Source organism: Carassius carassius, chromosome 10 (assembly GCF_963082965.1).
Source record: "Carassius carassius chromosome 10, fCarCar2.1, whole genome shotgun sequence".
In the NCBI taxonomy this organism is placed as follows: Eukaryota; Metazoa; Chordata; class Actinopteri; order Cypriniformes; family Cyprinidae; genus Carassius; species Carassius carassius.
The window spans coordinates 3,161,612-3,188,517 of NC_081764.1; the positions used below are offsets into that span (position 1 = coordinate 3,161,612).

The following is a 26,906-nucleotide window of genomic DNA, read 5'->3' on the forward strand; positions in this document are numbered from 1 at the left end:
CACTAGTGCTTTCTGAATATCAGCCTCTATCAGCGGTGGACAGATGCTGCATTAGGCCGTTTATTTATTTATTTTGTTGTCAGTGACACAAAAGTGCCATGCATCGCTCATTGTCTTTATGCACTCAAATTGAGCACCTTGCTAAAAATGGCTAAAGACAAAGTGTTTCTACTCGCCGCACGATCTGCTAGTGCTTTCACAAAGACATAGAGAGACGGGCGGACTGCATAATATGTTTGTCAGATGAGTCAGCCTAAGAATAAACGCCTGACATTTCACCTGACGCTGTGCTTCTCAGACTTAGAAGTTAGCTTAGCGCAAACACAAGACAAGTCAAAGTTTGACTGGGGATAATGAGCTTGAAAATAGGACTTATGATAAGCTTTCGTGAACCATTTCTATTAAAAATATGCTTAAATGTATGTGAAATTACTTGATTTATCAAACGATAGTCAGTTTTTTGAATATGTAGACACAATATAATTTTTTTTTGCATATATGTCTTCTGTTGTGTATCAAATTTGATCAGGCTTTTATGTCTCATATAGTTTGATATTGGAGAATATGGAGCTCAAACTCAAGTAAAAAAACACCCACAAATAGCTAAAATATGCAATAAGTCCAGAAAGTAAACTGTAAATCAATGAGATCTTTATAACAGTATCACAAATTATCTTACATTAAATGCATTTAAATTTTAGTTTTCGCAATATATTGTATATATACTGTATGTCTATGATTATAGTAAGATGATATTTAAATGCGTAGTTTTATTATCAAAGCTCTGTCGTCACAAAACACATAATGCAATGCAATGCAGTGATGATTGAGAGATGAACAAATAAACGTTCCTCAAAAGCCTGATGATCAAAGCTGATACATTTGAACATCATTTTTCAACAAAAAAAAAACAAAATATGTACAGATAATAAGCTAAACCTAAGTTGCTTCAGTCTAGTAAGTGTTCATCTTAAAATATTGCCAACAATAGAAAAGTTATTCTTGCGTTTATAAAATCAGTAAAGATTTCACATCAAAAAGGCACATGAAGCCCCAGTTAAAGGTCTTTAGCTTGTTAAATAGTGTAAATTGTCAATCAGACGACAGAAGGCATGTATTAGATTGTGTCTTTCCGTGTGTCATGTGTGGTACAGTATGGTTCATAGGCTAAGTTCCGGTGTTGTTTGGCTGTAAAACACCTTCAGATTGGCTTATTAATTATATTACTTTATATTTGTTGTTTTATAAAAGCAACTAGCTACTTGAGTCTGGTAAAACCGTCGGTAAGACTTCATATTGTGCCTTTAATCATGGTAAAATCACCGTAACTCACAGCCTCTATGGCTTATTGTTTTATTTTAGCCATTTAAATCACTTAGCTCTTTAATATCAGCACTGACTAGTCTTGTTTTGTATTTTTACTAGGTACATTCAGGGAGCTTCTTCCCCAAAGGACATGGTCATCATCGTGGATGTGTAAGTATCCTCTTGACCACGCACACACTCTCCATCCGTCTCTCTGTGTGTCTCATATGCACTGCATTACCACACACTGTCTTTCATCTGTGTTGATAAATGTGTTGTTTATGATGCCATAACACCAGTGTGGTGCTGTGCTGCCACCTGTCTGCTGAGAAGAACGTTATTCCATCTTATTAACCTCATGCCTCAACATCAAAATGCTACAGTGTTCCTCCAAATATGACTTAGAGGTTATATGCAATGAAAAATGGCATTACTGTTGCTGATATCTGGGCTGCTGGTGGAGAATTTAAAGCGTCCAGCGACTCTGATCTTATCTGACCTTTAAAATGCATAATCTAAAAAACGCTTTTGCACCATGCATAAACAGATGTGTTTGAGGATGCAATCAATGAAAAGTATGCATAGCATTTTTTTTTTTCATTGCATCATAATTTTAGCTATAATGTAATGCATTATCGAAATAATTATTTTGTTGTTAAATGCCACGTTTAGTGAATCATCCTTCCTTTGAAATGTTTTAGTTATCAAACCTTAAGTGCTGTGCATTTAGAGTCATTAGAAACACTGCTGCATAGTTTAGCAAATAAGTGATTGCCTCAATCATACATTATGTGCATAATGTCCAAAAAAACATTAATATTCTTAAGTAAACCTCTCAAGAAAAACTGCTTAATGGAGGTTAATTGTCACTTGTTTGGCAATCATCCATAACTTTAAATAGATACCGATATCTAATTAAAAAGTACACCAATTGCAGCTGTCGCTTTGCCAAAGCAATCTCATGCCAATCAAGAGCACCATCACACTGAACGTCTCTGACAATCTTAGACTAATCTCATTGTGAAAACCGGAAGCATGAGACAATAGTGCTGTCACCAGGGGTTTATTTTCCCAGTGTGCTCTACTTTATTAACCCTTCTAACTCTGGAAGCCAAATTGCACATGAACTCGTGCTCTGTGATTGCTTTTTCAGTAGCTGCTGTAGGCTATTAATAAATCCAATTTGCAGCATAGAATTTAAATGTACTTTGTTTTTGAAAATCGAATGTCTTCATTCTCTTTGTGGAGATGGCACTTTTTAATGTGCCGTCTGCGATTTACTTTTGATGGACAGGAACTGGGGACACACTTAGCAACAACGTCTGCTTGGAAACGGCAGTTTTGGGCTTTTGTTTCTGTACAGTGCCATTTTGAGACATGACTGGTTTGATAGATAAATGTTGCGTTCTGTGCATGTGATGTATTTGATGTGTGATTTCTGTGTGTTTGTAGGAGCGGCAGTGTCAGTGGACTGACCCTGAAGCTGATGAAAACCTCTGTCATCGAGATGCTGGACACACTTTCTGATGACGACTACGTAAATGTGGCTCGGGTAGGTTTTTGGAATAGTATCAACAAATAATGGCATAGGCCACATTTTATATATTGTATATACAGTACAGTACATTGTATTTTTATTATCATTACTGTTTTGTCTTATTATCATTATAAATAATTATATAAATTAATATTTAATAATTATATAAAGTAATACTTATAAATATTTGTATTATTATTAATGTGTGTGTGTGTGTGTGTGTGTGTGTGTGTGTGTGTGTGTGTGTGTGTGTGTGTGTGTGTGTGTGTGTGGTAATATTTAATAATTATGTAAGGTAATATTTCTAATGAAATATTTTAGTAACATTTTACTATAAGGTCCATTGGTTAACATTAGTAAACTACTTTAGTCAACATGAACTAAGAATGAACAATACTTCTACAGTATTTATTAATCTTAGTTAATGTTAGTTACAACATTTACTTATGCATTATTAAAATCAAAAGCTGTGCTTGTTAACATTAGTCAATGCACAGTGAAAAATAATATTAACAAATATATTTTTCATTGTTTGTTCATGGTAGTAAATATTGAAGTGTTACCAATATTTTTTATTATAATATTTCATATAATTATTCTGCCACACACATATAGGATTTTTTCCCACTCTATATATTTTCTCATAATAACAAGATACAGAGATATTCATTTTCTCATAATAGCCAGATGTTATTTCATTGAAATGATATATTTTATCATAAAAACGAGAGGATATATTATTAAAATGAACATTTTTCTCATTAAAACATTTTCTTCTAATAACATTTTTAAAACATTGTTTTTCCCGTTGTGACAGTATATTACATTTCTTTCTTTGATTAGTAGCATAATCAAATTTCTACATTATTGTCAGAGGAGTTGCCAATTTTGACAAAAAACCTGGTTGAACTTGACAGTAAACATCAGTGAAAAAAATATGTTGTTTTAAAAATATAAAATCTTGTTATTATGTGAAAAACATTTTTAGGATATAATATGTTGTTATTATGAGACAACATAACATTTTAAAGACACATTAAAAAAAACATTTTAATGACAGAATATCTCATTATTACAAGAAAATATGTAGTCTTAACAACAGTGTCATATATATACATATATATCTGATGTGAGTTGCATCGCTTGATTATGGAGAATATGCTGTTATTCTTAGTGAATACATTTGAGACAACACTCAGATTAATATTCAGTCCTGTGAATCCTCCATGAATCTAAACCTGTATGATAATGTAAATGCAGAATGCACAGCAACATTTAATCTACGGCGGGTTCATTATTGCAACTGCACAATAGCAGCCCACAAATGCAACCCACACAAGTATGCATGCACATATACAGACGCACACACATAATGAAACAGTAGCATTTTGGAGGCCCACACCAGTAATCCGGGCTGATCCGGGGCTCTTAGTGTGTGTTTCCTAATCCTGGCTCTGAGAGCGCAAAATGAGCATCATAATCTGAGCCGGAACACGGCTCATTCTACAGCTCGCTGAAGAAAAGCAGTCTTAGACCACATAAGAGTCACTATGTGTGTTTATTGCTGTTAACCTCCAGACGCCTAGAGTATCATGAAAATCAAAGTGAACCCTTATGGCTTTTGAAAGGAGCATTTCAGACTTTTACAATTAGATTTAGGTTTGTGTCACGCATTCTTCTTTGTTTGTGGAACACAAAAAGAGAGATTCAAACTCTGCTGGTCACTATTTCCCATGCAGATGCTATAGCAATAACTCTAAAAATGGTCTGTAAAAGTAGCCCATGATAGTTTTGTGTGATAAATTGGCTGAAATATAAGTCAATTTATGCTGATAATCTCCCTTAAAGTGAGCTGAGGAATCACTGAGTCAGCGATCTGAACTCAAGAACCGAATTAGTCTGACTCAAAAAAATGGTTCGTTCATGAATCAGACACTGGTAAATTTTCTCCCTTTAATCCCGTCTCTATCAAAGAAGAGTAAAAGACATCTCAAATGGAGTTTTCTTTTCTGTAGGCAGTTTTAGAAAGCCATTTCTCTTTGTTGCATTGGCATTTTCTTTCCCCCGCACCTGCAGTGTGGAAGCTTGTAATCAAGACAGCCGGATGTACCTCACAGCTGTGCATCCGCGCACACACACACACACACAAATGCTTTATGCTGAGTTCTGTGCATTCATTAAGTAAAGCTGTACTGATGCTACTGGTATTTATGGAATCTTGTTTCTGCCATGGGATAAAAATAAACAATAATTGTAATTGTAACTTTTTGTCTCACAGTTCAAAATTTTCTTGCACTTCAGAGGAAAAAACCTATCTTTTTTAGTTTTTACTTTTTTTTATCCTGTGGTAGAAACAAGCTTCCAAAGATATTAATTGTCAAAAAAAAAAAAAAGAGACAATCAGTAGTACTAGTGTAAACTGATTGTGGCGAGTGGGGTGGGGCCGAGGGACGTGGGAACAAGGAGGGAGGCCGGCAATGATTGGGAAATCAGTGGCACCTGCGACCCACTGCAGGTCTCGAGACCCACGTAGGAGATGGAAGGATATAAAACTGGAGCGACGACAGTGAATGACGAGAGAGGACCAGGCCTGGGCGTTATTTTAGGTTTTTTGGTGAGGGAGAGGAGGAGTCGGCGCCGTTCGCCAGAGAGCCGGAGCCTGCTGCCGTCCGCCTGAACGGGGAGGAGCAGGGAACGTGGGACTCCTGCCGGCTGCCCAAAACCGGAGGAGCCGTCGCCGTCCACCGGGCGGCGGAGGAGTGTCGTGCCGTCTGCCGAGGGCCGTCCAGTGCCACCGCCAGGCACCGCGGAGGAGATCGCCCAGCCGGTGGAGGGCCGAGCAGCAGTGCGTCTGGGAACCGGAATTTTTTTTTTCTCCTCTCTCCCCTCTCTCGTCTCTGTCGCTCCTCCTTCCATCTCCTTTTCTCTCGCCTCGTCTGTCCTACCCCCAGGTTCCCGCAGGTCCCCGTGAGCGGTCCCCCCCGGAGGGAGGGGGGGGGTAGTAGAGCGCAGTCTCGAGGGTACCCCCCGGCCTGCGAGGGGCGATGGGGGTATGTGGCGAGTGGGGCGGGGCCGAGGGACGTGGGAACAAGGAGGGAGGCCGGCAATGATTGGGAAATCAGTGGCACCTGCGACCCACTGCCGGTCTCCCTCCTTGTTCCCACGTCCCACTCGCCACACTGATTTTTTTAAGTGTAAATAATAAAAAGTGAGATATGTGTTTATGATTATAAAATAAACAATAAATAAAGTCGATTATTTTCCTTAACTATTTTTAGTTAATTGTAGATATACTCATGTCACATATCTTACACAATTTTGCTTCTTAAGAAAATGCATCTATTTGTGTATGCTTTCAGTGAAGAAGTGTGCTATTTCTTTTTCACTTGACAGATGATAAAATGGACAAAAAACAAGTAACCGCCCAGAACACCTTAGCAACCACATAGCAACACCTTGTCAACCACTCACGACCCTTTAACATAACAGCAGTGTATTTTTCATGATCAAAACAGACTCGCATGTAAAGATGTTCCGATTTGAGCACTATTAAACCATCCAGATGATTAGTGTTGTGAAATAGATTTGAAATAGATTTCAGGTTCCATCCGAGTTGATTCATCTGTAGTGGAAGTGACTCCATTAGCGAATGTTAACAGCAGAAATGATGATGCTGTGAGATCTAATGGAGATGAATAATGAAGCTTTTAATGGACTTGCTGAAGCAGCTGCTGTCTGTCTGTCTCTCTGTCTGTCTCTCTATCAGTTCAATGAGAAAGCGTACGCCGTGGTGCCCTGCTTCACAACGCTGGTCCAAGCCAACATAAAAAACAAGAAGATCTTTAAAGATGCTGTGATGAACATGCAAGCCAAAGGGACAACAGACTATAAGACGGGCTTTCAGTTTGCCTTTGACCAGCTGTTAAACGTAAGACACACACACTCATGTTTTCATAGTTATCTACATGTACATACACTGGAATTTTGTATTCAGATTTTAAAATAAAGTTAATTATAACGACTACAGATTCACCCAAACCTACAGAAGTCGTAACAGGACATGTATCCTTTTTCTCTTTTTCTTTTCCTGTGATGTGAATTAATTATCTTTCATTTGAAGTGCTATATCACTGACAAAGAAGTTAGTTCAGTTTTAATAAACTAACTTAACTATCTAAAGTTTGGGTTTGGTGCCGTTTTTTTCGTTTTTGAAAGAAGTCTCTTATGCTCACCAGGGCTGAATTTATTTGATCAAAAATACAGCATAAAGAGCAATATTGTGAAATAGTATTACTATTTTTTAATAAATGTAATTTATTCATGTAATGCAAAGCTGACCAATAACATTCATTTGAAATAGATATCTTTTTAAATATTATAAATGCATCCTTGCTGAATAAAATTCTATTTCAAAAAAATAATTAATTGTGCTTAGAAATGGAATGAAGAAAATTGTAAACTCAACAAATAAATAAATGGACTAGAGAAATAAATGAGAAAATATTTTTTTCAATGTTGAGAAAATCCTCTTTGGCCATGCATATCAACTCAAAAGTTAAGTAAAAATATATATATATATATTTTTTTTTTAGAATATAAAAAATATGATTTACTTCAGCTATGAATCATTTTACCTTTGAGAAGATCCCTGGATGTTTCCAAAGAGAGTTTTTTTGCTAGATTTAGTTGGATTTGGCTTAGTTAAATTTGTAAATGCCAAAACATCCTCTTACCAACTCAGCGGAAAATTGTATTCCTCAGATGCTGCCTTTTCAAAGTGTTCAGAGATTTAACAGAGTTCACAGTCATATTCAATTTACAGTAAGTGTCAGCTTTTTCTCATATTTCTGAGCAATAAAAACAGACAAAATGAGGCGATAGATTCAGTAAGCCTTAAATGATCTTGTTGAAAGAATCTGAGGAGAAATGTTTGAGATAACTATAAATATAATAATGCAGAAGCATGTTGATGGAGTTTTCAGTGATGAGAGATTTGTGTGGCTTTATCACAAGCATTTTTGTTTTGGCCGACTGCTGCTCAAACAGATCGTGATGGCTTGATTGGTGAGGTACAGACAAATCTGTATTCTCTTCGGAAAGACTCTTTCTTTCTGACTTTCACTGTCGCTCTCAGATCCACAAGCCATTTTAATTTTTCTGCCTGCCGACTCCTGATAGGCCGAGAAGAGAGCTCTGTAAATTTGTAATTGCAGCAGTATTATTTATCTTTATTAGAATCTTGTCAGTGTGATGTGGCGTAGGCCGAATGTCAGTGACAGCTGTGATTGGATGGGATAGGGAGAGGGGACTTTTGGCTTACTCATCAGAGATAGGACAGTCGCCGGCAGCTGGCACAAAAGCAGACGTATGATTAGAAGAACAGACATGCCCGCACACACACACGCATGGATAAGTGCTTGGACACATGTGCGAGTGCCAAATGGGAAACTATTATAGCCTAGGTCATTTGTGTAGTGAATTCTGTGAAAATATGTCATATTTTGGATCGATGCCAAGGCTTTTTAGGCCAGGTAGAATCAGCGATCTGTAATCCAGTTTGTTTGTTGGCTTCTGTGACTGCAATACACTGTGTTTTCTACTAACCGGCAACCCAGGGTGTCAAATCTATTGGGTAATCTGGAAGTGGGCGGAGCCACACAGAGCAAAATAAAAACAAACATTCCGACTTGGAACACAGATTTCAAAGTAGAACTGGCTGTAGCATTGTTTTACACAGACTACTTAACTGAATAGTGGTTCATGATGTATTTAAACACGTATCCGTTTTTTTTGCTGTATATGTGGTTCAAGAAATCACAGAGTACGAATTGACTATTTAGTGTTGCCAGCTCTTGCTAAAAAACATAAATAAAATAAAAATAAATAAATAAGAACAAGTCCATAATAAATTCAAACCTAAATGTGTTATCTTGGAAATTAGCCACATGCCAAAATATAGCGACCTGCACCTGCCTGCATTATTAACTGAAAAGAAACAAGATCACTTTGTGAGCCATACATAAAGACACATAACAAGCATCGCTTATTATAAATGGACATTTCCGGAGCCACGCACATGACATGCAAGAAAAAAAATCTTGCACATGATTTACTTATTCATTCCCTCGAATGTATTAAAACAATAACACAATTACAATTTAGTTTTCTCGATTTGCTAAATCGTATGCACAATTTACTAATTCATTCTCTCGATTTATAAATCGTGTGCACGATTTAGCAAATCGAGGGAACGAATTAGTAAATTGTGTGCACAATTTATAAATCAATGGAACAAATTAGTAAATTGTGTGCACAATTTATAAATCAATGGAACAAATTAGTAAATTGTGTGCACAATTTATAATTCAACGGAACAAATTAGCAAAATTGTGTGCACAATTTTTAAATCTATTGAACAAAGTACAAAATTTGTACCCTAGAAATGAATCTTCTGCATTCCTGTTTCTGTTTCTCACAGGAGACCAGCGCTCCGAGAGCAAACTGCAATAAGATGATAATGATGTTCACAGACGGTGGCGAGGATCGCGCTCAGGACATCTTTGAGAAGTACAACTGGCCAAATAAAACAGTGAGTCGAGGCGATTCAGTTCAGATTATTTAATACTGGTGTTTCCGGCTGTGTGGTAATGGCCTTTCAGTAACAAGCAGTTTTTCTGTCCTCTCTAAAATAGAAAATAACATGTGACACAACAAAATCACAGCTGATCAAAATATTTAGATGTTTAGCTGTGTGGAGCAAGTTTTCAGACCAAAGTGATAACATCAAAGCCGTGGCATTATAAATCAGATGTCATTCCAATATAAAACTGCAAATATATTTTCACAAAAGCAAGTTTGAAATTATTAAACAATTTAAAATGCTGTTCAATGAAATCAGTTGATGGTTCAAAGACTTGAGAAGGAACTACTCTGTATTTGCTACACAGATTATGTGATTCCATCCACAGGTGAGAGTTTTCACATTCTCGGTGGGGCAGCACAACTATGACGTCACTCCTTTGCAGTGGATCGCCTGTGCCAACAAGGGTAAGAGAGTGAGCATGTAGATTTGGTTAAATCTGAACTTTTCAGCTGTTCAACTGCATCTGTACTTTTCAGATTAAGGGTTGTTGTTAGGTACAATGTGCTGTATCATGACTAGAAACACCTAGCAATACCCTAGAAAGAGTTTAAGTAAAGAACAGCTCGGCAAGCAAATAGCAACATCAAAGCAACTTGCTAAAAAAAAAACTCAGACCAACTTAACAAGTGTGTAACAAAGTTTGTAGATTGGGAAGAAAGAGGCAGAAACCGTCTAACATTTAAAGATAAAACTTTAGTAATCAAATAAACAAACAAATTGTGAAAGTAAAAGCAGCAGCCCCTCACAGATGACTAATACATAATGAAACAACATAAATAGTCCAGGCCTGGTCCCCTCTCTCATTCTTCACTGTCATTAGTCATCCTTTTATCCTTCCGAAGCTCCTCCGTGGGACTCGAGACCGGTGAGTGGTGCGAGTGTTTGCTCTTTATCATTTACTCCAACGGTCTCGCTCCATTCCCACAGCTCTCGGCCCTGCCCCACTCATCACAAAGTGCATCGCAACACCCTAGAAACCACATAGCAACATGTTTAAAATGTTAAGTACACCTTGACAAGCACAGCGAACCCTTGCAACCAGCTTATAAAGCGCACATGAGCTGTTTTTTTAGATCACATTGCAAATGGCCTAAAACAAACATAAAATATGATTGATCGTGTCAATAATAATTCACCAAGAAAAAGAGGGTATACATGTCAAATTAAATGAAAGTAATTGTAGAGGATACCTGTAGTTCTGTAGCACATACGGCGGTCCTTCTTGCATTTTTTAATATAAAGCCATTTTATTATTTTAAGTGGATAATATTGGGTTTCTTTTCAGGTTTATGGATGTGAAACTTGCCTTAATATGAAAATATTTAATATATTAAAATATTACTTGTGTACATGTAATTTTTCCCATATTATAAAATTCACAACATTTGTCTTTTTTTATTGCAGAACAACTACACTTGCATGTAAATATACACAGAGAATTTACAGTGTACTCTACTATTACAATCATTACAGTGAAAACTAAAATAATTCAAATAAATTATACAGGGAATGACATAAACCAAAATAACAAGTGAAATGGTTTTAAGTAAATATTTTGTGTGGATACACAATCGTTAACAGACAAACCTGAAAGCAAGTCTATAACACTGCTCCCAACCATCTAAAGCAGATGTAGAATATCGTTCGCAAAAGAACCTGAATGTAATACATTAATTGTATAAGTTATAACTCATAATGTACGCATTTATATTTCAAGTTTTTCCCACATTTATCAGAGAAGTCTCTGGTGTAAAGGTATAATGGAAGTTCAGAAACACTGAAAAAGCGGAAAAGCGTTAGCTGATGTCAATGTCAATGTCACCTTTATTTATATAGCGCTTTAAACAAAATACATTGCGTCAAAGCAACTGAACAACATTCATTAGGAAAACAGTGTCAATAATGCAAAAATGATAGTTAAAGGCAGTTCATCATTGGATTCAGTTGTCATCTCTGTTCAGTTAAATAGTGTCTGTGCATTTATTTGCAATCAAGTCAACGATATCGCTGTAGATGAAGTGTCCCCAACTAAGCAAGCCAGAGGCTGATGTCATTATGAAAAGAGTCTATTGCACAACAACTCCGAATGTGGCTCATCCAATCAGATTTTAAAGAAAGAGTTTACCGAAAATGAAAATTTGATATTAATTTTCTCATCCTCAGGCCATCCAAGATGTAGGTGAACTTTTTTCTTCAGTAGAAAAGTAAAGGTTTTTAGCTTAAACTGTGGTCCTTTGTGATTCATGCCAATCAGTGGCTGACCATTTTTGAGAATAAAAAAAGCAAATCAGGAAATACAAAGTGAATATGCATGGCTCATGACAATATATTGAGGTCTTATGAAGTGAAACAATCAGTCTGTGCAAGAAGCTGAACTTTATTTAAAACATTATTACCTGTAATCCTGAGCCTCGGGCAAATGGTCCAGAGTGATGCCCGGTTCACAAACAAATTGTTCTTTTGAACCGATTCTTTTTAGTGAACTAGTTGAATCAGTTCACCAACAGTTCACCAAAATACTGTTGTATATGATCCTATAATGAATGAACTCATTCAAGCGCTCCGGTTCCTCCAACAGTCCCTGATCTGAGGAAGCAGTCCAAATCAGACTGAAGACCGATGAGATGCTGATATGCGCATACGTGAACCGAGCACTTGAATGAAGGTGCCAAATAAAAATTGTATGGTTTCTCATTGTTTATGTAAAAGGTGAGCTGGTGAATTCTATAAATTTTTTATGCTTTAGGCATGTAAAACAACCTTGTTTCATATCATTATTGTGTAATTTAGTAATATAATTGCGTGTACATTGTCATTTTGTGATTACGTGAATGAAGTAGTGAATTGAGCCATTTCAATGAAACAAACTGTCCGAAAGATCCAGTTCACGGAAATAAAATGTTCAGTTTCTTGCACAGAACAATCAGTTCGCTTCATAAGACCTCAATATATCATAAGAAGCTACAGCTATTCATTTTATGTTCCTTGATATGGATTTTTATTCTCAAAGACGGGCAGCCACTGATTTGCATTTAATGAATCACCAAGGACTACAGTTTCAGATAAAAAAATCTTCTTTACTAATGTATTCAAGAAAAAAATCACCTACATCTTGAAAGGCCTGGGGGTGAGAAATTAACAGCATTTTGGGGTAAACTATCCCTTTAAAGCCAAAATTTTGTAAAATCACTAAGAGGTTATATATAATCCTGGTCAATAGCGCTCGAGTAATTCTGACCTATCTGACCTAACAAGTTAATTCCAGGCCTGTAGCCAAACACTCTCACTCTCAGCAGATTAGTTAATAACAAATGGTTGCAGAACACTTCAGAGACCCCTGCCACCCTCCTCTCGTTCTAATTAATTAGCCGAAGAGGAACTGCCGTCGCAGCGATAACCACGTCCGCAACTACTGAGCGCCTCCAGCCAAAAGTGCTTCCACTTAAGGATTAGCCCTCTGTGCGGCTGTGTTCTCCGCTGTAATGACTGCCAGTGAGGGGATGGAGTCTGGCACAGCAAGCAACACGCTTTTCTCAGTGGACTCCAGGCTTTCATTTCACTCGCCGATATCACAAAGCGGCAGAGAAACGCCCCTGACACACTCACAAAGCCCACATCCACGTCCGCTTCTCTCCTTTGCTGTAGAATATGTGTTCGACACCATATCTGACTGAAAGCATTCGCAACCAATGCAATGGTAGCATGCATACACAACGTGTCCTCCTCTGAACATGCACAAAGTGCTCTTTGATGGGCTTGTTAAGATGTGGATTGCATCGGATTGTCTGCGTCTTATTGTTTTGTTGTACATGTCGCCCGTGAGGCGGAGACAAATGGATTCAGTGTTTTGTAATCATGACCAAGTCAAGGGATGAGACTGGCAGCAACAATGAGAGACATGTTTGTTTGACACGGCTTAGTGTGTGTAGTCACTCCACCGGCTGTCTCTCAGCGAGCTCGTTCACACTCCACTGACACAGACGAAGTCTCGTATGGCCACCGCTGAATCAGAGCCTCAGTCTCTTTGATTCCCAGCGACTCGCGTTGATTTGATTAGATTCTTTCTTGCGTGCTGATTGGTTTGACCCTCAGACATCTTCTGAACACTTTTTTTAAGTTTTAGTTTTTATACTCTAATTCTCTTGACTTTGATATGCTTTTAAAGACTTACCAAAATACCACCGTTTTTTTTTCATTACAAAATTCTGTTGTTGTATGTAATAGTTAGATAATGCTGTAAGGCTTTTTCATATATAAAACATGAATTTCATGTTTTTGTTTCTTAAACCGTCAAAGTGCATGGCCCTGTTTACCTTCATTTTAAGTGAATAACTAGTTTGAAAGAGTTGATCAGATTATTTTCTTCGGTAACCTGACGTTATACCTCAAATGTTTTCACTTGGGCATGTCTTATATTGAACCAATGACATTTCTTTAATTTAGATACCGGATAGCAAGAAAATCACAGACGTATTTTGCTGGCCCAGCTTTTAGCCACTCACAGCCTACGATGATGTGAACTCTACACCCGAGCTCTGCGTTAATGATGGTTTCAGCTCAAATAAGCCACAAAATGTTTGGTCCTGAAGTTATCAAGACTGAAATTGTTCAGTGACCTTTACAGCAATAACAGCACACTGAGTGAAGGCTGAACTGAATTCATGTTCAGCCCAATGGTTTCAACCACGTCTGTGTTTTCATCCTAAACATAATTAGAAAAACATGGTACCTGTTTAGAAAATATCCACATTCAAAACTACTGCATCGGGGGAAAACTATACTATCAACCTAAACTGCCTACATATTTCAAGATTTTATTGATTCTGATGAATTTGTGTAAATATAGATTCAGATTAATGAGGATTATATAAATCTGTTTTATTTTAACACTGGTTTTTTCGGTATGTAACAAAAGCACTAAACATGTTTACAATGAATTATTCTCACGTCTGAGTGTTAGTTTTGAACATCTCTGTGTTTTATGCCATGGCACACATACAGTAGTTCGATTTTTAATGCATCATGGCAAATTCAGAAATATACAAAAAAGTCAATATCTAATCTAATACTTTAACATGTAAAATATGCAAGTATTCATTTTTCTTCTTGTGTGTGTTGAGAGAGTTTGAAGTGGCAGTCTGAAGTTTGTTGACTCTAAACACTTCTCTTGTGTCTGATAGTGTGTCGAGCAGGCCATACTGACCCTGTCTGTGTGTCCACTCTCTCAATAATCAGCCTCTGAATACTTAACGAGGCACACAAATCAAACCGCTGCACGGCACAGTCTCTGTTTAACATATGCATAGCACTCGGTCAGTCTATCTGCATGCTGAAATATAATGTGTGTTGCTAAACTAACAATTAAACACATTCATGAGCACAACTGGATGAAATAATGTGTTTTTAAATGCAAAGAATCGGTTTTCTATCAACTTTTGAATAGATTACATTTATAATCAACAATTCCCTTAAAATGATTGCATTAAATTTGCCACAGTGAATACTGCTATTCAAAAGAATACATCAAAACTGCTTCAGATTCTTGTCAGAACAAGGTAATTTAATATAATTTTGCTGGTTGGTCTGTTCTGAACAGCATTTATGTTTGTAGCACACATGTACACTCTTAAAGTTGTTGCCTAGTTAGTCAGCTCACTATATTTAGGTGCGGAGCAAATATGCCCACATTAACTAGCTCTATTAATGGTTTGTTTATTCCTGAACAGGTTACTACTTTGAGATCCCTTCCATCGGAGCCATAAGAATCAACACACAGGTTAGTCTTCTTTACTGCTTCTTGGTTAATTTTTACATATATACACATACAATACATTTCAAATGTTTGGGGTCAGTAATATGTTTTTAAGAAATTAATGTGTTTATTCAGCGAGAATCTATTAAAAGTGAAAGAAAAGACGTATAATATTACAAAAGATTTATTTTTCAAATAAATTAAATTATTTTCGACTTTTTATTAATCAAAGAATCTCTAAAGATGTCAAAGATTTCTGAAGCATCATGTGACACTGAAGACTGGAGTAATGATGATGAAAATTCAGCTCTGCATCACAGGAATAAATGACATTTTACAATATATTACAATAGAAAAAAAATATATTTTATATTGTAATAGTATTTCACAATATTACTGTTTTAAAATCACTGTAGCACATGGTCTCGAGGGGCTCATTTCTTTTATAAAACTACAACAACAACAGCCATGTGAGAGTCAATACTGATGCATTAAAATAAAGTATTTATCTTCAGCTGATACTCATTCACACGTGTGCTCATATCAGCTTCAAAAGTAGCTGCGGCAGCCAATCAGATTTTCCATTTTAATAAGGCCTCCATACATGAATCCAGTTCACTGTATGTTCATTCAGCTTCACCAGCTTTGAAGCTCTGTGATGTTATCACCAATTTTAGAGATATATATGTCACGCTAGAGAGCATAGAGAGAACTATAAAGATCAACGGATAAAGACTTCTATATATAGTGTCAGTATAATTCAAACGGGACTGTGATTTCTCTAATCCACTTCCGTACAGTTTTCATTATCCTCCAGCAATCTTTCCCGAGGCCCATGAAACCTGCCGAAATAACATCGCTCTTCCCCGAAAGCAGTCGGTCCAATTTCCCACCTCTTCTGTGTGATTATTCAGTGCTCTTCACTTCTCTCTCAGCCTTTCTTCTTTATCTCCTCTCTATCACCTTTTACTATCTGTTCCCCTCTTTTTCCATTCCAACTTTGCGTTATTCATTCGTGTCCCATTCCGCCTCCCTCTTTCTCCCTCCAAGCGTACGTCGAACCTCTCCGCAGGCGAGCTGATCAGGTGCTTGAATAAACCATCAGCTGTTCCATTAGGCTGGGTGTAATTTTATTCAGAGAGCTGCCACTTATTCTAATAGCCTGCGTGAGACAGGTATATATATCGACACACCTGTGCAGCTCCTCAGCACCTCCTCCCTCTGGACGGCCCGAGCCAAAAATAACTACCAACTGAGCTTCCACAGCGATCGCTTGGACATGCTGGTGGATTTCTGACAGGAAAAACTATCCAAGCTGCAAAAAAGTTCTTCTAATGAATGTCTAATTTTATGGAAAAGTCAAATTATTTATATAGTGTTTTTCAAAATTGAGGCTTATAATATCTTGATATCTTCATGCTTTATAGTCACAGATTATAGCTGGGCAATAATATACAGTAGTTTACATGTTAAAAGGATACAAGCAATTTAGTCATCGAGGCAGTTATTATTTTGTGTAAATTAGGGTTAACTAAAACCATTAGAAAAGATTGTTACTTGAAATAAAAGAAATTAAAAGTTAAAAGTAATACAAATGGCAAAATAAATGAATAAATAAAAATATAATTACTGGAACTTTAAAATTTTAAAGGAAAATGGAAAATATAAAATAAAAACGTTAAACTTGAATAAGATCTCAATATCAGTGGTCTCAAATATAACTAACCCCAAACGAAAGAGTATATGAAGTTTTGGGTTGATAAGATTTTTTATTTTATTTTATTGAATCTTGTTCACCAAGGCATTATTTGTTTGATTAAACATACAGTAAAACCAGTTATATTGTGAAATATTATTACAATTAAAAAAGTGCTTTTTATCTGAATATTTTAAATAATAATATATTTATGATGCAAAGCTGAATTTGTCAATCCACATAATCTAATATGTTGATTTGCTGCTTAAGGGACATTCTATTTTTATTATTGATGCTGAAAACAGTTGTATCTTGTTTTCGGGATTCTTTAATTTAAAGTTTAAAAGAACAACATTTATTTGAAATTGAATCTTTTGTAACATTATAAATGTATTTATTGCCACTCTTTTGATCAATTTAGCTGAAAAAAAACCCATTCATTTCTTAAGAAAAATATGTTATTGATGATATACTTTTGAACGGTAGTGTATAAAGGATTACTTTATCATACAGTACATTTATGCTTAATTTGAATTAATCACATGCAGCATAAATATCCAGATTATTAGTGTGATTGGAAAGCTATTGAGGTGATTGTGAAAGTGATTGTGAAACCTTTACTCTCTACTTGTGTAACATTGAAGTGTCACATTGCTAGGTATAATGAGAACAATATGAATGCAGCTCCTTCATAATTGAGCTGCTGCATTGAATTCATGAACATTTATGGACAGACTGGAAATCTACAAGCGAATCTTTGCGGTGGCCTGCGGTCCCCTCGTACCGCAGAGAGCACCATTACCGGCCCACCGCTGTTTACCTTTCTCCTTTCTCCCGTGTGAAAAGGTCCGCCTGTCATCGTCTCTGCTGAAATGTTTCCCCACGGCACGTTAAACGGTGTTTTAGTGAGCTAATAATAGAATAGGTTACGCCTGTCAGCACTTCCATGTTCCATATAAATAAAAGTGGCCTAATGCTGCAGTTTCATCAAAAGGCCACACTTATGTCACAAGGTGACGATCTTTAGGGGCGGAACCAAAATTCGGGAAGTTTGGTTCCGCCCGGAAGTGTTTCCGCCCGGACCGGAAAAACAGAACACCGGAACTTCCGGTAGCGCCGTAAGAAGGAAAATCAGGGAATTCGATGCACCTGTGCCTAGTTAGGGACAGCGGTTGGTGATTGGAGGATACGCTGGACAAGGCAGTACTTAAGGCCAAGTTATTTCACAGTCTGGGGAGCTCTCTTTGGTGTGTGTGAAACACTGGGTTGTGCCCGTCTTGGTACGCTGCTGGTAGCTGTCTAACTCTCTCTCTCCCTCAGGCTGGAATTGTATGATTGTGAAGACATCGCGAACCTTAAAGGTTGAGAAGTGAACAGATTATACGGCGAACTGAGACGACGTGAAAAAAGGGGATTGGAAGTGGCATTGATGTGAGTACTAAGAGCCAGTCGAAAGTGCCCTGTATATTGACCTGGCGTTGTGTAGATCTCTCCAGGAGGAGGAGGGTGGCCCTACCCCTAATATAGTGTGGTGGGAGAGCCGAAGGAATACTTATTGAAGTAGTCGCAACGACGACATCACTAGCTAGGCCGCATATTCCATCGCCAGATCCGAACCAAGCGAAGTGAAGGAAGACGGGTGTCCTTTCCGTACACTGAGTGTGGTGGGTGAGTCTTCGTGCTGTGAAAACCTATAATTTTGACGTGGTGTTGTATATTGCTGTGGGCTGCTGTGTATTGCCGTGTGTCCTGTCAGATAAACCCCCGCCTTCATGCACTTCGGCGTGGGAGGACAAGGAGATTGCTGGCCCTAGCCTAGTTCAGTACAGTATATGTTGTGAGCGTGCTTCAGATCTCCGGAGATAGCACGGTACGCTGTGTCCAGCCCAGAGGTGAGAGCCATTCAAAGCAAACTAACTGTGCTATTGTGCCCAAGTTGATACCTGTGGAGAGAAAAGGAGAGAGAGTGGGTAACACGAGGAGAGACTGAGGAAACCTGTACTTACGCCGCTGCCTGTGGAGAAAGAGAAAGCGACCGCTGCCTGTGGAGAAAGAGAAAGCGAGTGAGCACCCAAGGAACGAACTGTGTGAACCAGTACTTACTGTGAGCTGTAATCAGCGAAGAGGTGAGAGCAAAACCAAGCTGAACTAACTGTGCCTGTGTGTCCCAGCCGTTGCCTGTGGAGAAAGAGAAAGAGCGTGAGCACCCAAGGAACGAACTGGGTGAATCAGTACTTACTGTGAGCTGTAATCAGCGAAGAGCCGTTGCCTGTGGAGGAAGAGAAAGAGAGTGGGCACCTCGAGAACGAACTGTGTGAACCAGTACTTACCGTGAGCTGTATTCAGCGAAGAGGAGGAAGAAGGAGGGCGCTACGGATACCTAAGACTCAGGCCGGGGCCCGAGCCCCACGCCCCGGATCCCCGTGGCCCCCTTGCTCCCTGACCTCTTCCCGGCCATAGCCCATCTGGAGGGCCGAGTCAGAGTTTAGTTTTAATTGCCCTTTCCCTATTCCCTAAGCTATTTTTAAATATTTAAATAAAGATTGTTTTATCACTTACTTGTTCTCGCGTTGTTTGGCCATTGGGTCGGGTTTGGGGACCTCCTCGAGGTGGAAGTTGAGAAGGGGTGTGGCTTAGTTAAAGCATAGCCAGCCCCTGGGTGTGACAGATTTGGCGTAGTCGGCAGGATTTCCACCTCGAGTTGAGTAACCAAGGTCGTCCAATGACCGACAACGCGGGGCTTTCAGCCCAACCCCGTGCCATGCCCGTTTTTATGGGGAGCCCCTGGATTCAAAAATATGGGGGGACAGAATCCGAGGTACGATTGTCTGAATGGAAGGCTCAACTAGAGTACTTGGCCGACCTACAGGGCCTTAGTGCAGCCCAGCGGCTTCAATTTGTGTTAAACTCCCTGGATGGAGAAGCGCGGCGAGAGGTGCATGCCGCCCCCGAAGCCGTTAGAGCCAACGCCCAAACCGTGTTCCAGTTCCTCACTGAACAGTATGGTGACCACACCCCCGTAGCTGTCCTTCGCTCCCAGTTCTTCAATTGTAAGCAGGGCCCCCGCCAACCGATTAGAGCTTTCGCCCTGAGGTTGCGAGAGCAATTCGCCCGACTACAGACCCGTCGGGACCACGGGTTGGGAGATGGAGAGACTCTATTGCGGGACCAGTTTCTTCTGGGTTTGAAGGAGGGTCCGGTGAGACAGAGCCTACGTATCCAGTTTCGAAGGGACCCGGGTCTTACGTTCGAAGATCTGAAGAAAGAGGCACTGGCCCTGGAAGGTGATGAGACTGAGGTGAGTGGTTCCCCAGTGTGTGCGGTTGTCAGTGAAGTAGCACCAGCACAACCCGGAGGCCCTGACTGGAAGCAAGCACTGAAGGCTGAACTTTTGAAAGATGTCCGCGATCAGATGTCTGAACTGTCTAAAGCCCTCGTAGGAGAATTGCGCCAAGGACGGGCGCGGGAGGAACCACGGCCGGCGCCCCGAGACCGAGTGTACTCAGAGGGAGGCCGAGAGCCGTTCAGGCGCCCGAACCACTTTAACCGGCCCCGTTTCGAATGGGACGAGCAAGGGCGACCCATCTGCAACCGCTGTGGCAAACCAGGTCACTATAGCCGCCAGTGTGGGCCCCGCAGGGCGTCAGAAGGGGGTTTTTAGGTCGGCCGGCCACTGTGGGTCGTGTGGCCGGGACCCCTCGAGAAGACCCTGGAAGAGGATATGGCTCTAGGAGCCAGATGATTGGGCGTAGCCCCGTGGCGAAGGTGAGAGTGTGCGGCAAGGAGATTCAATGCCTGGTAGACACAGGCTCCCAAGTGACGTTGTTTGCTGAGAGTTTATCCGAAGAAGTGTTTGGGAAACAAGGGGCACCAGGGGCGGAGGCCCCCTGGCTTACTCTGAAGGGCGCAAACGGCCTCGACATCCCATATATTGGCTACCGATTGACGGACCTAGAGGTTCACGGAGTGATGGTCCCCCAGAAAGGTGTGATTATCGTGCAAGACCATTGTCTGGGTGCACATCGAGCCCTGTTGGGCATGAATGTCCTCGCTGATTGCTGGGAAGAGCTATTTCGGGCTAGGCCCGTATCGAAGATACCACCTGCAGAGAGGCCCAAGTGGGAGTGTGTGGTAGCTGACTGTCGAAGGGTGCAAATGAGCCAAGTCCGCAGGGAACAGGAAGAGGTAGGAAGAGTGATGTGTCGTTTTGCTTTGTCTGTCCCCGCAAAAAGTGAGGCTGTTGTGTGGGCGCGAGTACCGCCCCGAAGAGCGGGCCCAGAAGAGTGGGTGCTGGTGGAGCCCCATGTGGATTGTCCACAAGTGGAAGTGGCACGAGGACTATCGACGGTCCGGCGGGGGAGAGTCCCCGTGAGGATACGGAATGTACATCCATACGCGGTGCAACTACATCGGCACCAACGATTAGCCCGTCTGACAACGGTTACATCCCACCAAGTAAGGGAAGAGAGGGATATTAGTTTTCGTCAGGTGTGCCCCACTGTCATCGAGGTGGCCCTGACACAAGTAGACACCCCATGGGGTGGTATGGAGAGGAGTGTGCCGAGCCACCTGGCGGGTGAGTCGTTACAAGGGGAGGATTTAGAGCAAGCACAGACACAGAAGTTACAGGCCCTCCTTCGGAGATGGCAGCATGTGTTCGCCACCCACGATGAAGACTACGGACGCACCCAGGTGGTACAACATCATATACCTACCGGGGATGCAGGGCCCAGCCGGGAGAGGTATCGCCCAATTCCGCCCACTTTGTATACCGAGGTACGTACACTCCTGCAAGGCATGCTGAAGCAAGGAGTTGTTAGGGAAAGCAGCAGCCCGTGGGCGGCCCCCATAGTGCTGGTGCAAAAGAAGACGGGGGCTTGGAGATTCTGCGTGGACTACCGTAAGCTGAACCTCGTGACTAAGAAAGACGCTTTCCCTTTGCCACGGATCGAAGATTCGCTTGCCAGCCTCACGCAGTCGGCATGGTACTCTACCCTAGATTTGGCCAGTGGCTACTGGCAGGTGCAGGTGGCCGAAGCAGACCGGGAGAAGACTGCCTTTACAACCCCGTTTGGACTATTTGAATGGGACCGGATGCCTTTCGGGCTCTGTAACGCTCCGGCCACCTTCCAGCGGCTGATGCAGCGGTGCTTGGGAGGTCAGTTAATGGAGTCAGTATTAGTTTACCTGGATGATGTGATTGTCTATTCCCCAGATTTTGATTCACACCTGAGGCACCTCGAGGAAGTCTTTCGGGCCATGGAGAAGTACGGATTGAAACTACAGCCCAATAAGTGTCACTTACTACGGAGAGAAGTCAACTTTCTGGGCCACGTGGTCAGTGCGGCTGGAGTGTCCGTAGATCCTGGAAAGGTATCGGCCGTGAAGGACTGGAAGGCCCCGAGGACAGTGAGGCAAGTGCGATCCTTTTTAGGATTTGTGGGATACTATAGGCGTTTCATAAAGGACTTTTCAAAAATTGCTAAACCCCTTAATCAGTTGCTGGTTGGCACAGGTCGTAACCGGGGCCGGGGGTCGCCCAACGTAGACTGGGATGCAAATTGTGAGTCGGCGTTCCAGACATTGAAGCAGGAGCTGCTACAGGCCCCTATCTTGGCATACGCAGATTTCACAAAACCATTCCTTTTGTATACAGATGCCAGCAATCTCGGGCTGGGAGCGGTGTTGGCTCAACGGCAGGACGGAGTTGAGAGGGTCATCGCGTACGCCAGCCGGAGCCTCCACCCAGCCGAGAGGAACGATGCGAACTATAGTTCTTTCAAATTGGAGCTGCTGGCGTTGAAGTGGGCCCTAAGTGAGAAATTTAAAGACTACCTCTGGGGTGCCAAGGTGACGATCATTACAGACAATAACCCATTAGTACACTTACAGACGGCGAAGCTGGGAGCCGTGGAGCAGCGGTGGGTGGCCCAACTGGCCAACTTTGACTATCAACTACAGTACCGACCAGGGCGTGAACACATGAACGCGGACGTCCTCTCAAGGCTGCCCGAAGCGGAAAGCCCCGGAGGGGCCAGCCCGGAGGAGGGCTATATGGTAGGAGCAGTAGAGGCACCAGGCAGCAGACAAGAGGCCGTGCCTGAGAACTGGGGATGGGATCCCCGTCGGTGGAGGGAGAGACAGGCCAGGGATCAAGATGTGCGGCTGGTAAGAGAATGGCTGGAACAGGGCCGACGGCTGACGCCAGCGGAGAGGTTAGCCCAGACGGATACTGGGAGGAGGCTGCTGGGGCAATGGGACAGGCTGGAGCTGAGAGATGGCGTTTTGTGCAGAAGGGTCAGTGACCCGAAGTTGGGCGAAGAAGTACGCCAGATCGTGGTACCCGCAGATGAGGTAACGGCTTTAGTTTCGGCGTACCACAACCAGTTGGGGCATCAGGGACAGGAGAGGACCGTGTCCCTGCTTAGGAGATTCTTCTTTTGGCCCGGGCTAGAGGCATCGGTGCACGCCCTAATTCAAGCTTGCCCGAGATGCATATTGTTTAAGTCCAGACGGGAGGTCCGAGCGCCAATGGTACCCATCCATGCGAAGGCCCCCCTTCATATCATGGCTATGGACTTCTTGACACTGGGCCGACCACGAGATCGCTACCAGAACATCTTGGTAATAACGGATTTGTTCACAAAGTACGCTTGGGCTATCCCCACCCTCGACCAGACTGCAACCACCACCGCTACAGTTTTATGGCGGGCCGTCTTCCAGACGTTCGGATGCCCGGAGTTTCTGCACTCCGATCAAGGAGCCAACTTTGAGTCCAGGGTAATTAGAGAACTATGCCAGTTGTACGGTTGCACGAAAACTCACACCACTTCGTATCATCCTCAGGGGAACGGCGGCTGTGAGAGATTCAATCAGACCCTATTGGGGCTGCTGGGGACCTTGGACCAACAACGGCAGGACGATTGGGTGAGTGCCTTGCCAAACCTCCTACAGGCCTATAACAACAGTATACATAGTACTACGGGTTACGCTCCCACTTACCTGATGTTTGGCAGACACATACGAATGCCTACTGACCTGGTCCTAGGAGTGATAGCCGACCAAGAGGAAGCAAGTGTAACGGAGTGGGTGGGGCGCCATCACCAGCGCTTGCATTTCGCCTACGAGCAGGTGTCGAAAAGGATACAGACGGCAGGAGAGAAAAGTAAGCGGTTGTATGATCGGACTGCTAGAGAAGCCCCTCTACTGCCAGGAGAGAGGGTGTTGGTGAGAGATAATCGGCGGCAGGGGAAGGGGAAACTGAGTGACCGTTGGGAGGCCACCCCTTATGTAGTCTGCCGGCAGCAGAGGCCGGGGCAGCCGGTCTATACCATCCGGCCAGAAGGGAAGTCAGGCCCCGACCGTGTGGTGCACCGGAACATGATTCGCCCATGCCCTAACTACCCTGAAGCCGTGGAAGAAGTCCCCACGGAACCTGTACCAGCGGCCCCCTGGATTGAAGGTTGGGCTGTGGTACCAGGGAGACCCGTGGTGGCACCACCCCCGATCGCCCCGAGAGAACCAGAAGCAGCCCCTGAACAAGCTGAGCCCGATTCACCAGTGAGACGATCCCAGCGAGAGAACCGAGGCCGACCCCCTGCCCGCTATGGGGAGTGGACAGCCCGAGGACGTTCTAGGGACTAGAACGGATTGGCGGGGGAGGATGTCACAAGGTGACGATCTTTAGGGGCGGAACCAAAATTCGGGAAGTTTGGTTCCGCCCGGAAGTGTTTCCGCCCGGACCGGAAAAACAGAACACCGGAACTTCCGGTAGCGCCGTAAGAAGGAAAATCAGGGAATTCGATGCACCTGTGCCTAGTTAGGGACAGCGGTTGGTGATTGGAGGATACGCTGGACAAGGCAGTACTTAAGGCCAAGTTATTTCACAGTCTGGGGAGCTCTCTTTGGTGTGTGTGAAACACTGGGTTGTGCCCGTCTTGGTACGCTGCTGGTAGCTGTCTAACTCTCTCTCTCCCTCAGGCTGGAATTGTATGATTGTGAAGACATCGCGAACCTTAAAGGTTGAGAAGTGAACAGATTATACGGCGAACTGAGACGACGTGAAAAAGGGGATTGGAAGTGGCATTGATGTGAGTACTAAGAGCCAGTCGAAAGTGCCCTGTATATTGACCTGGCGTTGTGTAGATCTCTCCAGGAGGAGGAGGGTGGCCCTACCCCTAATATAGTGTGGTGGGAGAGCCGAAGGAATACTTATTGAAGTAGTCGCAACGACGACATCACTAGCTAGGCCGCATATTCCATCGCCAGATCCGAACCAAGCGAAGTGAAGGAAGACGGGTGTCCTTTCCGTACACTGAGTGTGGTGGGTGAGTCTTCGTGCTGTGAAAACCTATAATTTTGACGTGGTGTTGTATATTGCTGTGGGCTGCTGTGTATTGCCGTGTGTCCTGTCAGATAAACCCCCGCCTTCATGCACTTCGGCGTGGGAGGACAAGGAGATTGCTGGCCCTAGCCTAGTTCAGTACAGTATATGTTGTGAGCGTGCTTCAGATCTCCGGAGATAGCACGGTACGCTGTGTCCAGCCCAGAGGTGAGAGCCATTCAAAGCAAACTAACTGTGCTATTGTGCCCAAGTTGATACCTGTGGAGAGAAAAGGAGAGAGAGTGGGTAACACGAGGAGAGACTGAGGAAACCTGTACTTACGCCGCTGCCTGTGGAGAAAGAGAAAGCGACCGCTGCCTGTGGAGAAAGAGAAAGCGAGTGAGCACCCAAGGAACGAACTGTGTGAACCAGTACTTACTGTGAGCTGTAATCAGCGAAGAGGTGAGAGCAAAACCAAGCTGAACTAACTGTGCCTGTGTGTCCCAGCCGTTGCCTGTGGAGAAAGAGAAAGAGCGTGAGCACCCAAGGAACGAACTGGGTGAATCAGTACTTACTGTGAGCTGTAATCAGCGAAGAGCCGTTGCCTGTGGAGGAAGAGAAAGAGAGTGGGCACCTCGAGAACGAACTGTGTGAACCAGTACTTACCGTGAGCTGTATTCAGCGAAGAGGAGGAAGAAGGAGGGCGCTACGGATACCTAAGACTCAGGCCGGGGCCCGAGCCCCACGCCCCGGATCCCCGTGGCCCCCTTGCTCCCTGACCTCTTCCCGGCCATAGCCCATCTGGAGGGCCGAGTCAGAGTTTAGTTTTAATTGCCCTTTCCCTATTCCCTAAGCTATTTTTAAATATTTAAATAAAGATTGTTTTATCACTTACTTGTTCTCGCGTTGTTTGGCCATTGGGTCGGGTTTGGGGACCTCCTCGAGGTGGAAGTTGAGAAGGGGTGTGGCTTAGTTAAAGCATAGCCAGCCCCTGGGTGTGACACTTACACAAGTGGCTTTCAAAGAGACAAATCTTCCCCACATGAGTTTCTGGCCCTCCATCAGTTGTGTTAAGATGTTGAAGTTGGAAGATTGCATTTTTCAACGTGTTTGCTCAGCCCGCCATCCACATAGAGTGGTGAAATTCATGAAATGTCACAATAAACATGAAAAAAAGAAATTGTATTTTATGTAAAAGCTCTCACAGTCACCAAAAACATGCACAAACAAACAAAAAAGTGGTGAAATTCTATTTTTTTATGTTTATAAAAAATGTATAATAATAATTTAAAATTGACAAATAAAATATAGCGAAACGTGGATATTTCTACAGTAAATGTAAGTTTATAAATTAAGATAAAAGTATTTTTAGGATTAATTTGAAACTGTGAATTAAGTATGTGCATTTATCTGTCTATATATACATATATTTAAATATTTTAGTATACACATTTTTCATTTCTATTTTTTGGCTTTAATATATATTTATTTAATTTTTTTATTGCTTCAGCTTAAACTTATTTTAATAATTATACTTATTTTACACTTATTTCTCATTTGTGTTTACATTTTACATGTTTTCATCTAAAATTTATGCTTCATTTTATTTCAGCTTAATTTTGATTAACTAATATTTTGAATGATAAATCT

At 41.9% G+C, this 26,906-nt stretch overlaps 1 protein-coding gene across 2 annotated transcripts in view; it reads left to right on the forward strand.

The window, feature by feature from the left end:
* The window catches only part of LOC132151536 (voltage-dependent calcium channel subunit alpha-2/delta-2-like), a 216,091-nt gene that overhangs the window by 167,110 nt on the left and 22,075 nt on the right, over window positions 1-26,906 (forward strand). For both annotated transcript variants that reach the window (XM_059559713.1, XM_059559714.1), the window contains exons 9-14: window positions 1,426-1,476; window positions 2,758-2,857; window positions 6,609-6,770; window positions 9,321-9,431; window positions 9,811-9,889; window positions 15,212-15,261. In XM_059559713.1, the coding sequence (XP_059415696.1) occupies window positions 1,426-1,476; window positions 2,758-2,857; window positions 6,609-6,770; window positions 9,321-9,431; window positions 9,811-9,889; window positions 15,212-15,261 (553 nt within the window). The remainder of the gene's footprint in view (window positions 1-1,425; window positions 1,477-2,757; window positions 2,858-6,608; window positions 6,771-9,320; window positions 9,432-9,810; window positions 9,890-15,211; window positions 15,262-26,906) is intronic.